Source organism: Nerophis lumbriciformis, linkage group LG09, assembly GCF_033978685.3.
Source record: "Nerophis lumbriciformis linkage group LG09, RoL_Nlum_v2.1, whole genome shotgun sequence".
Taxonomy (NCBI): domain Eukaryota; kingdom Metazoa; phylum Chordata; class Actinopteri; order Syngnathiformes; family Syngnathidae; genus Nerophis; species Nerophis lumbriciformis.
The window spans coordinates 27,834,067-27,850,379 of NC_084556.2; the positions used below are offsets into that span (position 1 = coordinate 27,834,067).

At 38.8% G+C, this 16,313-nt stretch overlaps 1 protein-coding gene across 1 annotated transcript in view; it reads left to right on the plus strand.

Annotated features, from left to right (window-relative positions):
* LOC133607445 (protocadherin alpha-C2-like) overlaps nucleotides 1–12,252 on the plus strand; it is a 50,617-nt gene extending 38,365 nt beyond the window's left edge. The window contains exon 4 of the mRNA XM_061962065.1: nucleotides 5,016–12,252. Within this exon, the coding sequence (XP_061818049.1) occupies nucleotides 5,016–5,323 (308 nt within the window). The 3' untranslated portion in view covers nucleotides 5,324–12,252. The remainder of the gene's footprint in view (nucleotides 1–5,015) is intronic.
* Nucleotides 12,253–16,313: the final 4,061 nt, after the last annotated feature.

Below are 16,313 nucleotides of genomic sequence, written 5' to 3' on the forward strand. Positions count from 1 at the left end.
AATATCGCAATATTAAAAAAAGGCCATATCGCCCAGCCCTAGTTTCATTGATGCCATTTCTGTTTGTCATGTATAATTGTGTCTATTTTGTGTTTATCCTTGAATAAACAGGTCAGTTTCTTGTTACCAACCATTGTGTATTATTCAAACTCCCCTAATTCAGCTGGCTAGTTGTTATCAAGAGTACTAAAACCCTTTTCAACATGATTCTGACAACTAAGTAGGCTAAATAACTTTAAACTTTAATACATGCTCGGATAGGCCAGTATCGGTCAGTATCGGTATCGGATCGGAAATGCAAAAACGATATCGGTATCGGATCGGAAGTGCAAAAACCTGGATCGGGACATCCCTATACAGTATACATCGAATGATTTACAATCCGGGGGGTGAGATATGGAGGGAGTTGGGGGGGGGGGGGGGGGGGTTAGGTGGCTATCAGCATAGTTCAGTCATCAACAAGTTTATTATCTGAGAAATGGACATTGTAACAGTGTAGGTCTCACTTGGTAGGATATGTACAGCGAACAGTGAACATAGTGAGCTCAGAAAGCATAAGAAGATATCATATAACTATTAAACTTGTTTTCGACGCTATCCGTCCTCCTTTCTTCTTCTACGTTTTTTTCCCCCAGTCCAGTAAAACTAGTTACGGGTAAACTTGTTATAAGCCCCGCCCAAAACACATAAAAACAATAAAAGTGTACAAAAATAGGAATATTGTCATCAAAAACATCCACCAAAAATATTGTATTTTTTCAATGTTTGTATTGATTTGTTGCCAAAACAACTTTTTCTACACTGTAATTTTCTCGATATCAAATCTTACTGACAGTGTTCTGGCTCCGTAGATAGCTCTGTCTTGTCCCGTGTTCCGAATCTCCGGGTTGCAAATAATAATAGCGTCCTCTACCGCGATTCATTCAGAAGTTGCACAGTCCCTCTTAACGAATGTATTTTCCTCTGGTTTATACGTAAAACATCCATTAAAAGTAAATGGATGATTCTGAATGGTTAGTTCCAGTATGGACAAAGATGTCCATGTCAGTGTTGTCATCACTCTTCACAAGAAGGTAAATATCTCTTCAACAACAGCTCCGGTTGCTCCTTCAGGACACACTGCCTCCTAGTGTTTTGGATGATAATTACAAGTCTGGCACTACCCCCCTACAAGAGAGTATATTCCAGCCTTTAGTCAATACCCCCCTACAAGAGAGTATATTCCAGCCTTTAGTCAATAAGAACCTTTGACTCTGTGTCTCCCAAGTGTCACTGAACGCACCATACTGCTACAGCAAGGGGTGTCAAGCTTCTTTTCATTGAGGGCCACATCACAGTTATGGCTGCCCTCAGAGGGCCCCTTATAATATTGAGTTATATATTTAAATACAAATTGCCTCATTATATTATTACACAATTATTAATTATAATTTATTAATGATATATATAATTACCGATTTTCAGATTTTTTTTGCTGCAAAATGTGCGGTTGTTGTTTTTACGGTGTATTACTGTAAATAGAAAAATGATTCCAGTTTTGTTTTTTTCATGGAAAATGTTGGTGACTGAGCGAAAAAAAATTTACCATTTTTTTTATTTGATGTATAAATTGATTAGAAATCATGAGTCAAGCCGACATTTCAAGTATTTATTTTTATTTTGACCCCAACAAATATTTGGAATATATGATAATATAATATGTGTTGCAATTTGCAATATTAGATCAAATTGAAAAGATATGAAATTGCATGCAGTACATGCATTTTTTTCTCTCAAAAAGTTGACTACAGTCCAGGCTTTTACATAAAATGATATGGCGGGCCAGATGTGGGCCCCAGGCCTTGCGTTTGAAAGCTGTGGTCCACCCTAACAAACAAGGGCAATGTGGCGCTAATATTGATTAGTTTCAACTTGTATTCCCTGCAGATGAAAAGGGATGAGGGGCAACCAGGCAGTTTGTCTTATAACGCAAAAATGTGCGTTAGCGCGTAAGGCTCTGGAGTCACGACAGTGTGACGTGTTGTGCCATAAAGCTGTCGCGCACGTGTGTGTGATTGTATCAGTTGGTGTCCATGCATTCTTGGATCACGAGTCAAGTTTTGCATTGGTTTCTGTGTGTAAAATTGTAATATTTCTTCATAAAAAGTGTTTCGCGTTAACACTTTTTGGTGTCTGGAATGGATTTATTGTATTTACATTGTTACTTATCCAAAAAATTGTTTCAGTTTCCATCTGATTCGGTTTTTGACTGACCCTTTGTAACAGAATAATAACACAGACCAAATAAGTACTTTTATTTTTGATAACATCACAGCTATTATTTATATCTGTGTTCTTATGCCCCTATCACAAAGTCACTGTGATGGTCACATCCTGTTTCAATATATTTATCAAGTGGAACAACAACATGTTTACAAGAGTAGTGAGTTCTGGCTCGATGAGCCAAATTGGTGTCCAGTGTTGTTAGAATGCTTTTCGTAAGAATGTTTCGTCCAGCCAACAATGCCGTGCTAGCCATTGTTTTGCCCGCCGGTACATGTCCATGCATGTAATTGACTTGATGAACTCGTTAAAAAGGAGATTTGTACCAGACCGCGTGTAACAGCGTACATCCCAGAGGGACTGTAGTTGAAACCATTTCAGCATTCCAGTAATGTCATAAATAGCCTACAAAGAAAAATCAAAAAGAATCTTTTGGCAAGGCTGTGTTTGATCTAAATAAAATCCTGTCTGAAAGTAGGTCAGCACAAAGAGAGAACTGGTGTGGGCCTGAGAGCACCGTGTCTGCAGAGCCCGCCCCCCACCCCCATCTTCCTTACTGCTATGCCTCTCGCTGTCTACTTCTCTCTGGATCTCATCTAACATTCTCTTTCCTATTTCATGTGTGCATCTCTAACCTTTTCACCTCACTATCTTATGTTGCTTGTACATTATCCTATATCCTGACAATTTCTTATCTAGTTTAGCTATGTGTTTCTATTCCAGCTGAGTACTTAGTATGAGCAAGATCAGATTGCTACAATCATCCAAATCCAAATTTCAAGATTTAAATGTCAGGCATATCTGTAAATATTCACACATTTGTTATTACTTCCTTAGTTTTCGCTTCTCTGAATAAAAGTACAGTAAATCCTCAATTTACGAGCTTAATCGGTTCTGTGACAGACCTCTTAACTCTAAACCACTGGTGTCAAACTCAAAGCCTGGGGGCCAGTTCTGGCCCGCTACATCATTGTATGTGGCCTGCGAAAGCTTGGAAAAAATTGATTTCAATAAAATACTTTATTTTTATTTTTTATTTTTTTTTACCAAATGCATTCGTTCTTTCAATTTTGACAGAAAAAAATGAAATATCTGCCTGTCACCTTTATTTAATATTCAAATGCATATTCATTTCAATTAATCATGATTAATCACAGGTTATTACCCGCATGCATAATGTAAATTAATTTTAAAAAAGTGACCCTCTGAAAGCAGCCATTACTGCGATGTGGCCCTCAATGAAAATGAGTTTGACACCCCTGCTCTAAACACTTTGTCACCCATTGAAATGAATTGAAATCTATTTAATCGGTGCTTCCCACCACCCTGAAACGTAAAAATGTTGACATGTAAAATTCCTTGTATAAATAAAAACACGTTTTTAGATAACAAATATGGTAGAACAACAGAATGTACTACAAACAATTGCAGTAGTTTTATGAAGTAATGTAATAATAATGTACTTGGAGAGTGAACTTCGACGCAATCTCCTTCTTGCTGCTTCTCTGTCAAACACCCCATCACCAGCTTTTCCATATTTTCATGGATAAATGTCTGCCGTTTAGATATTATTTTACCATTCATGGCAGGCATTAGACTCATTCTGCTTCAGTGTGGTGCAGACTTGCAGTGATATGTTCAAATTGCTTTGCCAAGTTGCCAACACACTGTCATGGTTTTGACTATAAATAATTTAATTCAAGCTAAGCCGGAAGGCAAAGCTCTTAATTTACCGGTCAGTCTACGTCTCTATCTTCATCTATGGTCATGAGCTTCGGTTTATGACCGAAAGAACAAGATCACGGGTACTATCTCAGCTGCATTCGGGCGGAAGGCGGGGTACACCCTGGACAAGGGTCGCATCGTAGGGACAACACAGATAGACAAACTATGTATTTTTTATGTCAAAATTTAAAAAAAAATGCATTTAGTGAGAAAATATAAAGTACTTTATTGGCACTTATTATTACCGTGCTTCCGCGGGCCATGTAAAATTAGATCTGGTCCTCGGTCTTAGAGTTTGACACCTGTGATCTACAAAATTCAAAGAAGAAAAATAGCTTCTTCAATACAATATCATCATTTATAAAAAAAAAAAAAGTTAAAAAATAAAAAATGTATTGTGTGTCCAAAAAGAAGTAAGAAGAAGCAAAGCATATATTGTCCTGCCCCAAAACTCACATATAATAATCTGATTGAAACTTTTAAGAAACATTTGAAAACTTCTCTTTTTAGTAAAGCTTTTAGTTAATGCACCTTTTAACAATCATTTTTAATCCACTTTGTATCCTTTTTATGATGTTGCCCCCTGTTTTAATTGAATTGTTGTTTTACTTCACCTATGTTTTGTACAGCCCTTTGTGAGTTTATCTGTGAAAAGCGCTTTATAAATAAAATGTACTTACTTACTTACTTGATTATTGATCAACATTACAATGCAAACTCAATCAATCAAGCATTCAAAGTTTATTAATATAGCCCTTAATCACAAGTGTCTTAAGGTTTTCACAAATGACCTGATAAACAACAATATTCATCTTCGATTTAAAAAAATGTGCAGATATCCTGTTAGAATGGATGCAAAGGTTAAAAAGGTTAGTGCTAAGTGGGCGGATCCACTAAGATTAAAGTACAGTACGTGATAGAGGCAATGAAAGAGATGCTAAGTCATGATATTTTTTTTTTACACCACAGGAAGCAATGTGACAAACGCAAGTGCAGTTTTGACATGTGACTTGTCTTTTTTTGACTAGACGGAGAGGGTGGCGGCGAGCTTTCACCCCCAGTAGGCGCCGGTGTCAACAGCAACAGCTGGCACTTCCGTTACGGAGCGGGACAAAGCTATGGCCCACCGCAGGCGCTGAAGCCCGGCGAGATCCCTCCAGAAGCCTTCATCATTCCCGGATCCCCCGCCATCATTTCTATCCGCCATGACCCCGGCCCTGTTGACGATAAAGGTGACTTCATAAGCTTCGGCAAGAAGGACGAAGCCAAGAAGAAGAAAAAGAAGAAGAAGGATAAGAAGGAAAAGAAGGAGAAAGGAAAAGATGAAGAAGAATAAGGAGAGTTGAATTGAAGCCAACCTGATTACAGAGCCAGAAAAAAAGCCAAATCGATATCGTATAATTGCAGAATATGCATTAAATACCATATTTACACAGTATTGTTGCCATTCAGGCTTTAGGCTCTCTGCGGAAAGCAAAACTGCGAATCAAATGCTTTTTCTCTCGTTTGGCTCATTTGGCCTTCGACTTTAACCAGTAGAAGTTCATTCTATTCAAATGCATTTTATGCGATCAGTATACGCTGTGAATTTATTCAACCCCCGAGTTTGTATAATGAAAACCAAAACAGCAAAAAAAAAAAAAAAGAGCAATTTGTATTTGATTATTGCCAGCACACCATGCTGGGTGCTAAGTGAAAGCCAAACTGAAAAATGTGACCTTTTTTTTTTGTCTTCAGTAATACATAGAAATTCTGCAAATGTGGTATTTTGTATAAAAGGGAAAAAAACGAACAAGAAACACGTGATATGTGGACCGTAAAATGAGCACCTTATAGAGAATAAGGTGGCTGAGGCACGCAAGATGACCGTACAGCTTTCTTTCGGTGTAACAGCACATAAACGCGCAGCAGCGTCTACAACACGCAAACCGTGCAATATTGGGAAAACACGACAGAGGTACGATGAAACCAAAAGTTAGCATGTTACTAGGAAGTAAGCGCCACAGATGCTGTCCATTGGAACGAGGCGTCAACGCCACCGCCATCTTGAGCAGGGGGAGGCCAGAGCTATTTACCGTATTGGCCAACTGAGACAGAGGTATACACTATATTCCCAAAAGTTTTTGGCCACCTGCTTTGACTCACATATGAACTTGAAGTGCCATCCCATTCCTAACCCATAGGGTTCAATATGATGTTGGTCCACCTTTTGCAGCTATTACAGCTTCAACTCTTCTGGGAAGGCTGTCCACAAGGTTGTGGAGTGTGTTTATAGGAATTTTCCACCATTCTTCCAAGAGCGCATTGGTGAGGTCACACACTGGTGTTGGTTGAGAAGGCCTGGCTCTCAGTCTCCGTTCTAATTAATCCCAAAGGTGTTCTATTGGGTTCAGGTCAGGACTCTGTGCAGGCCAGTCAAGTTCATTCACACCAGACTCTGTCATACATGTCTTTATGGACCTTGCTTTGTGCACTGGTGCACAGTCATGTTGGAAGAGGAAGGGGCCCGCTCCAAACTGTTCCCACAAGGTTGGGAGAATTGAATTGTCTGAAATGTTTTGGTATCCTGGAGCATTCAAAGTTCCTTTCACTGGAACTAAGGGGCCAAGCCCAACTCCTGAAAAACAACCCCACACCATAATTCCTCCTCCTCCAAATTACACACTCCTACCACTTTGTGGCTGAGTTGCTGTTGTTCCCAAACTCTTCCATGTTCCAACAATATGCCATGTTCTAACAATAAAGCCGACAGTTGACTTTGGAATATTTAGGAGCGAGAACATTGCACGACTGGATTTGTTGCACAGGTGGTGTCCTATGACAGTTCCACGCTGGAAATCACTGAGCTCCCATTCTTTCACAAATGTTTGTAGAAACAGTCTCCATGCCTAAGTGCTTGATTTTATACACATGTGGCCGGGCCAAGTTATTAAGACACCTGATTCCCATCATTTGGATGTGTGGCCAAATACTTTTGGCAATATAGTGTATATCAAGTAAAATGTTGGCGCCAGTCAGATGCACATCGGACTAATCAGTCTGACAAAACCCCTGCTCAAGATAGCGGCCGTGTTGACGTGCCTGACAAGCATAAAGGCGACATCCACGATATGCAAATACATGAGCCGAATGTCCAGAAAAAGGTTGGCGTTGGTGTGAAAATGTATTTATATTAGATTGTTTTAAACAATATTATGGAGCTACCAATTTAAAGCCCCACTTAAGAACTTTCAGTTTTGGTTGAGTTTGGCGGTGTCAGTGGACCAAAGCGGTAGTGTTTTGCCTGAAGGAAGACCACATTTCCCATGAAGACCAGTGCACAGGGTTAGTCAGTCAGTATGACCGATCTTTCCACAGTAGGAACCTACATATTTTACTCAAACTTTATATTTGCAGTTTGCAGTCATGGCATTGTTTTTTCTTTATACAGTACTTTTGAGTTTGTTGAGTGGCTGGTCGTGTCAGTGTGGAACTACGAACTATCTGCTGGCTATTTATTGCTACCACGCAAATGTCGGATAGCTAACGTTGGCATTATCGTTTTGACTTGAGCATCAAAAGGGATTTATTAGGAAAGCAGTAACAGAGCCAAGGCAGCATTGGTCTGAAATCCCTCCTCGTCTCTGAGCGAAAGCCGGGCCAATGCCTGCCTTCTTAATTTGTTTGTCTCCTCAGACAAAACTTTTCGTTTCTTTGGTTGTTTTGCAGTCTGTGATGATTGGGAGTAATTGCACATAGGTATTCGCATCGACTTAGCTCTTTGTAACAAATGGGGAAGGGAGGAGTGACGTATGCCGTAAAGCAAGTCAGCACATTTGTAGTTTTTTGTGTGGCAGGGTTCATGCCACCCCCCTCAGTGAAAGCGAAACAGACCCCCTCAAGACATGACAGAGGTGTCATTCAACCAGTTCTAAGTCCATGTATCGTCCCAAAAATGTATTAAGATATTTTATGAAGGTTGAAAAGTTACTAAATGGGTTGTGTTTTCCCCATATTGCATGTGTTTTGGATGGTCAGCCACACTAGTCAAGGGCCTACGCTGGGTTGCACCAACTATGCGAAGGTTAGATCCCAGGTTAAATTAGTGGCTTGTTAGAAAACTACAACATTTGATTGTATTGTAATTGTTAAGGGACATTCCATGGCTAGAGTTAGGTTTAGCATTAAGACGATAGATAAATATGGAATGAGCAATGGTCACCAGTCACTGTGAGGATATTGGTTTGACAATATTGATCCTCAAAGGATGAGACCATGAGGTTTAATATGAGTTTTTGTATTTTTGTAATTCCATCCTCTGCAACTCGGTAGCGCATTTTAAAGTACACCATTGTACACCGTCCTAAGAGCTAGCGTCCTCTGCAATGGACACCCAGTTTTGTTATTGTTTTCACACTTTTTTACTTATGTGAAACGATTTTTATACTTTTTTAAATCAAACATTACATTCAATGCATGTTATGTACTAAAACAAATCAATGGGATAGAAATTGTTGAATAATCATTTGTTTTGGTGATCATTAAAACATACATGGTCATGAAGTGTGGGTCATGACCGAAAGAATAAGATCGCGGATACCAGCGGCCGAAATGAGTTTCCTCAGAAGGGTGGCTGGCATCTCCCTTAGAGATAGGGTGAGAAGTTCAGTCACCCGAGAGAGACTCGGAGGAGAGCCGCTGCTCCTTCGCTTGGAAAGGAGCCAGCTTAGGTGGTTCGGGCATCTCGTGCGGATGCCTCACGAGCGTCTCCCTAGGGAGGTCCTCATTGCACGTCCCACTGGGAGGAGACCCCGCGGCAGGCCAAGGACCAGATGGGGGGGATTACATCTCCTCTCTGGCCTGGGAACGCTTCGAGATTCCCCAGGAGGAAGTCGCTAATGTTGCTCTGGAGAGGAAAGTCTGGGGGTCTCTGCTTGAGCTGTTGTCCCCGCGACCCGATTCCGGATAAGCGGTTGAAGATGGATGGAGATGGATGGATAAAACATACATTTGTAAGCCATCCAAAATCAACCCCGATCCACATTCAAACGCAGTCTTTCAAGACAAGCACTAAGGCTGTATATGGGGGAATTTGCCATTATATTATTATCAATGGCGGAGCAGTAAGTGACTAAGCTAAGCAGGTATGTAGCGCCCTGTCAATCATTAATTTACATTTTATGTGCGCTTCTATAGGCAAAACAATCAGCATATAAATGTACATTGCAGAGGGCGCTGGTTCTCAGGAGGGTGTGGGCAGTGATGCAATCTCAAAATCGTGTCCACCCCATAAAAGTCAATGTGACATTTGGTCTAATTGTTAATTAAGTCAGACCATTTCAGAATATGAGAACAATATATATTAAAAAAACAAACATTTGAGATGGTTATTCTGGCCAGAATGATGGTGGACATTTTTGGTTTGAATCTTTACATGGAACAAATTGAATGAGAACTTGATGGTACTTTTGAAAAAAAAAAAGTACACGTGATTTGTAAAAACATTCAAAATATCCTTTAGGAAATCATTGTGAATGGGGGAAAAAAAAAAGGATGAACACACTTTAATATTAGTGAGTACAATTGTGTGACTTGGTATCATTTGCACCGGCTTTGTTGTTCGCTTAACTATTTTATTGTCGCCGCTTGTACTCTAGTGATGCAGTGTTAACTGGGGAACATACGTCATGTGCAGCTGATGCAATCGCCACCTGACCATTTGCCTCTTTTCTTGGAATATAGTGCAGCACAGCGTCTCCACCCCAATCTGAGATGCACATAACTATGAACAAACTATTTGCCTTCTCCATACACTCTGTAAAAGGTACTGATGGACGATGCAGCATTCTTGATGATGAGAGTGCGTCACGCGGCTGTATAGTGGCAGCATCAAGCCTGGTAACTCTACTTCTGTTTTTGAACGTTAAGTAGATGTTCCTCTCTCGCCCATCACCACTTGTAGGACGTGCTTGGCTCCTCTTCCCACTAATCGACTGTCGGGAATAACATTACTAATTGAAAGTCACTCCCCTTACGGACTGTGCAAGAATAGCACATATTTGCATATTCATAAACATACTCTTAAACATATTCATAAACATAGGACACTCATCAAACATACAGTGGTACGTCAACTTATGATCTTAGTGGGGTCTGTGACGGTGCTCTTAACTCAAAACACTTGTATCTCAAATCTCCCATTGAAATTAACTGAAATGAATTGAATCTTTGCCATGCCCTCTCCCCCAAAGCACATTTTAAAAATAAAAACAAACTTTTAGATAGGAAATATTGTATAGCAACAAAACAATAGAATGTAGTACAAACAACTACAGTAGTTTTATGAAGTAATGTAATAATAATGTACAGCATTTACAGTACCTTGGAGAGTGGACTTTGACGGTATCTCCTTCCAGCTGCTTCTCCGTCAAATACGTCATCTTCAGCTTTTCCATATTTTCATGGATACATGTCTGCCGTTTAAATGTTATTTTAACACTCTTCGCTGGCATTCTGCTTCAGTATGGTGCAGACTCGCAGTGATATGCTCAAAGTGCTTAATAATATTTTTGATGATTTCTTTCTTTAATTCAATTAATATCATCCAGCATTGTCCTTCAAATTCACATTCTTCCTTCCCATGCTTGGAAAATGCTAGTGGGTAAGACCAGATGTTTTGGGCGGGTTAACAAAGGCATTTTCTACGCCAACGAATTAGGGATGCCTGTAACTCAAGTTTTTGCTTGCATAAGAGCGCTTAACTAAAAACACTCTTAAGTTGAGGTACCACTGTATACATCTTTGTGATAATTCCATAGTTTTGATATTGTGCTTTTTTGGGGGGGATACAACGCTAAATGGGGGTTTGTGTTGCTTCAACTTACGGGATCCATGTTTGTTTTTTGGCCAAGCTGAGGCTTTTAATCAGGAAAATGATAACAAATAGAAAGAATTGCATGATGTCAAATGTAGTTGATGATGCAGTTTTTGACAGAAGGCCTTTATTAATTGCACAAACACCAGAATTCTCTAGCACAGTGATTCTCAAACTGGTACGTGGGCTCCATCTCGCGGTATGCCAAAGAATCACTTAATTAAATCTTAAAACACAGTGTTACTGTTCGAACTGTGTGTAATGATACAGTGGACACAAATATTGGAAAACGCTTGTTAAATAAAACCTCTGCCTTGTTTTTAATGAATATTTTATTGTTGGTCATGATGTTGGTTTTTGGAGAGCCAGGTGTCTTCTGAGGTGGTACTTGGTGGGTAAAGTTTAAGAAGCACTGCTCTCGCATTACTTTTGCTGAATTTTGGCAAACAAGCAGTAGTTTTTATAAACTGTTTGAGACGCCCATGAAGAAATCATTGTAGCTCATTGTGAACTGTACAGTAAAATACTTTATTTTGCCCAAATATTTGAGAAAATCATGTTGGAGCATATATTGAGCTGCAGGCATTGGAACTGGACATTTGTCATCTCATGGTAGTGTTCCTTTTCTAGACCCATCTTATTTCTAGCCTATCTGGCTCAAACCCAACCATGCTCACACGTCTTTGTCCCCGTCCGTCCGTCAGGTGTTCTCCTGTGCTGTTAGATCACCAAGTGGCTGTTTGCATGTTATAAGCAAAGGAAACAGATATTATATAAATACTATATATAACTAAATATGTTTTATTTCACCAGTAAATGTGTACTGAAACCACAAACCTGCGATACACTTCCATCCACGCATACTGTGAACTCCAACAGTACTGCAAATTGTGGCAAAAACCTAAAAGTATCACATTTTTTCTACTTCTGTAAATTCCAATAATGCTTTTGTGTAATGTTATGAATTGCCTTTTGGGGTTTTTATTTGCGCGTATGATTTTCATAGATAAGAAAATCAACCCTTAAACTTGTGTTACGCTTTGAAATGATGATCAAACAAACACTATTGTGAACTCATGTATACACCCCCCCCCCCCCCCATATCTATTCCATGCTTAATAGAGACAAAAACGTAAGAAAAAAGATGATTAAAAAAAAAATCAAAATACATAAAAAGTAAAAAAAAAAATAAACAAAGTTGATGTTTTCTCTGCTTGTGTATAGTGAATGTTTGTCGGTCACTGGGTGTGGCAATGGTTGGCACATGCTTGTCGACTGTGACAGTGCAGATCTGTTCATAAACTTATTTTGTACACCTGCTTATTGTTGAGGTGATAATAGTGCTTCTAAAGAGTTAATCAACCTGGTAATGTGTTTTGTTAAGTCACAAATAAAGTTTTTTCTTAAATATCTCCGACTTTGTTTGGCCTTGTTGATTCTCACTTCTCAGTCCCATCCACTTGTGATTCAACTCAGTCATTTTTGAATGTATTTGGAACATTACAAAAAAACGCATTTACACTCACACAATTCTACATGTGCGAAAAGGAGTAGGAGGAAGTTGAGCTTACTTAATCCAACAGCATCCTCCATGGCTCAGCAATTATTATTATTTTAACTTTATTTAAATGAAGTGCATATTTGCAGTAGTGAGGGGGCGCCTAAAACACAACAAATAGAGCGTAAGACAGGGAACAATGGTGCACAAGAGGAGGGGGGAATTGTGCATTGTCAGATGTGCACTAAATAAAAAGTTGTATGTATTCTGACAAAAAACTATTAAACAGATATAGTAACATAGTACTAGATGATAATAGTCATGATGTCAGTCCCATAGTTTTGCTACATTAAAAGAGGAAAATAAAAAATTAAAAACTGCTTCTAATATGTATTTTTTACTTAATAGTAAGGCAGAGATTATGTTGTATGTAATCCCCGGTGAGCCGGGGCTCAGCAATTATTGATAAATATATATTTTGTATTTATTTTACATTTTACATATTTTAACAGCAAAATCAAACAAATTCAAAAAAAACAATGTCATTGTAAAATAAATAGAGTTTATGTATTTTGTTTTAATGTTTAAAAAATAAATGCATTAAATAAAAGATAAAGAGAAATATGAATAACTAAATAAAAAAATACAAGTTGACAGAAACATTGTGCAGTTATAAATAGGTGCAGGATATATGATAAACAGCTATCGAAATTACATGTCTTATTAAAGGGGAACATTATCACCAGACCTATGTAAGCGTCAATATATACCTTGATGTTGCAGAAAAAAGACCATATATTTTTTTAAGCGATTTCCGAACTCTAAATGGGTGAATTTTGGCGAATTAAACGCCTTTCTAATATTCGCTCTCGGAGCGATGACATCACAAGGTGACGTCACATCGGGAAGCAATCCGCCATTTTCTCACTTTCGTCGGTGTGTTGTCGGAGGGTGTAACAACACGAACAGGGACGGATTCAAGTTGCACCAGTGGCCCAAAGATGCGAAAGTGGCAAGAAATTGGACGAAATTTGTTCAAAATACGAGGGGAAAGACGACGAAATGGTCAGTCGTTTGTTCCGCACACTTTACCGACGAAAGCTATGCTACGACAGAGATGGCAAAAATGCGTGGATATCCTGCGACACTCAAAGCAGATGCATTTCCAACGATAAAGTCAGAGAAATCTGCCGCCAAACCCTCAGGAAAAGAGAGCGGATGAGGGTATGTCTACAGAATATATTAATTGATGAAAACTTTATTCATTACTCGCGGTTTTACGTAAATCATTATACATAAACTGTGTTTACCAATAATTTAGCTTAAAAACATTTATTTGTTTCAATCATTCGAGTACATTCGGGTAGTCTTGTGTAATGCAGTATTTTGTGTCTATTTAGGTATGGTTAACCTGAGTGCTGAAATCGTGAAAAAATATATGTTCTTAGCGCACCTGAAATGGGCTGTCTGCACTCTCAAAGTGCATGTTGTTGCCAAATGTATTTCATATGCTGTAAACCTAGTTCATAGTTGTAAGTTTCCTTTAATGCCAAACAAACACATACCAATCGTTGGTTAGAAGGCGATCGCCGAATTTGTCCTCGCTTTCTCCCGTGTCGCTGGCTGTCGTGTCGTTTTTGTCGGTTTCGCTTGCATACGGTTCAAACCGATATGGCTCAATAGCTTCAGTTTCTTCTTCAATTTTGTTTTCGCTACCTGCCTCCACACTACAACCATCAGTTTCAATACATTCGTAATCTGTTGAATCGCTTAAGCCGCTGAAATCCGAGTCTGAATCCGAGCTAATGTCGCTATAGCTTGCTGTTCTTTCCGCCATGTTTGTTTGTGTTGGCTTCACTATGTGACGTCACAGGAAAATGGAGGGGTGGTTAAAATCAGGCACTTTGAAGCTTTTTTTAGGGATATTGCGTGATGGGTAACATTTTTAAAAAAACTTCGAAAAATAAAATAAGCCACTGGGAACTGATTTTTAATGGTTTTAACCCTTCTGAAATTGTGATAATGTTCCCCTTTAAATATTTGTTTCTTGTTTTAGACTTTGTTTAAACTTCAACTTCAACTTCACCATTACTATTATTACCTTACTATTGTTCCCAAATTACCTCTTGGTAGACCAGTGACATCATGCTGCAAATATAGCACTAAATTACACTGGATTTGTATTCAAGAATAATAAGTTTGTAGAAGCGCTCCTATATACAAGTCTGAAGAGTAACATTAGCAGCAACACAATATGAAAGTTACATACTGGTGTGTATACAATTTGTGTAGACCAATAAAGTTGGTCATCAGGGGTTTCCATGGCAACAACAGCAACAATGTGGTGGTAATGACATGCCAGTGTCAGACACAATTTAAAGGTAACTGGGTGGTTTAAAAGCAATACAATACAACATGTTGCAACAAAGTTGATGCTTTTACTAGCTTTAAAATAAAATAGGCAAACTATTTGTATGCAAACTAATCATTTATCTCAGCCTCCACATGTGGCCCACTTGGAGGATTTTGCAGCTGTTTCTACATACACAGGCTCCCTTCACATAAATGTACTCCCCCACGTGGTACGCGGCCTGCAGGAATACCCCCACAAAATGAATGGTGCCATATTCAAAGCAAGTTACATCAGAAAACAATTTGGGCACGGGTAAGTGAAAATGAATTACTTTGAATTAGGGAATTATTTAATATGTTATTTTAAAATCCATTCATTGAAGACAAGACAGACAGTGAACCAGCAAATGGTGCTCTTTTGAAAAAAGATTACAATTGGATAATAGTGTTGTCATGGTAGGTAGGGGTGGGCATATTGTTCTAAATAATAATCATATTTGTCATGTCTGTGTGATCATGTTTTTGTCTTAGTCATGTTTTATTTAGTTATTAGACTTTTTAGTTTCTGGCTTTTCACTCCCTTGTCTTGTTTCCATGATTACCCATTAGTTTCACCTGTTCCACGTTTGGACTCATTGTGCACTCTTGTTTGTGACCATAGCAACCATTAGTTTCACCTGTTTTGAGTCACGCACCTGTTGTTAATCATGTCTGTGTTATTTAAGCTTTTCATTTTCTGTTGTTTGTCCTGGTGTCATATCCTTTCTAACCCTGTTATCCTCTCGTTTCAAAGCCCTGTTCACGGTCCTATGCCACAGTAAGTGTTTTGTTATTTCGTGTTCAGTTTCTGCCTTTGTGCAAGCTTTGTTTTCATTCGCCAAGTTTTTTTTACCTCCGTCATTGTGTGCGCTTTCCGTTTATTCCCTTTTTGATAGTAATAAATAAATCATGTACCCACCTTCAAGCCATGTCCGATCCAAATTCTCTTGCATCTTGGGAAAACAAAAACTCCATAGTCCAAGTCATGACACATATTTATATTATTATTTTCCATGTTCATTTTCACAAATGTCTGTGTTTGTTGTTCATATTGTTGTATTGATGATATTGTTATATTGTTTCCGAACTCAAAGAATGATGCACTTGGGCACAGGATGACTTTGGGGCTAAAATGTTCAAAGGATTTGAATGCGAAACAATAGTTTACTTACTTTGCACTCTTGACTTAAGTTTTCTCAAACAATTGTAGGCTTATGTAATAAAAGGTAATACAGGAATGCATTGTATTATTTTGTTAATACTGTTATCGTCTTATATTATTATACTCTAATATTGTTTGCAAATACAGTAGGGAATGGATTCATATGGCCCCATTCCTGGGTGTATCTTGCGTGTGTGTGCGTGTGTGTGTGTGTGTGGGGTGGGGGGGGGGGGTGTTAATCATTTTGCAATGCAGTCTGCTAAAAATGATGGAAAGCGCCACTCGACATAGCAACTGATGCTGTGGTCAAAGTTGGAATTGCTACAAAACACTAATAATAATAATAAACTAATAAATAAACTGGGCAGCACGGTGGAACTGGGGTTAGTGCAGCGTTTCTCAAAGTGTGGGGCGCGCCCCAC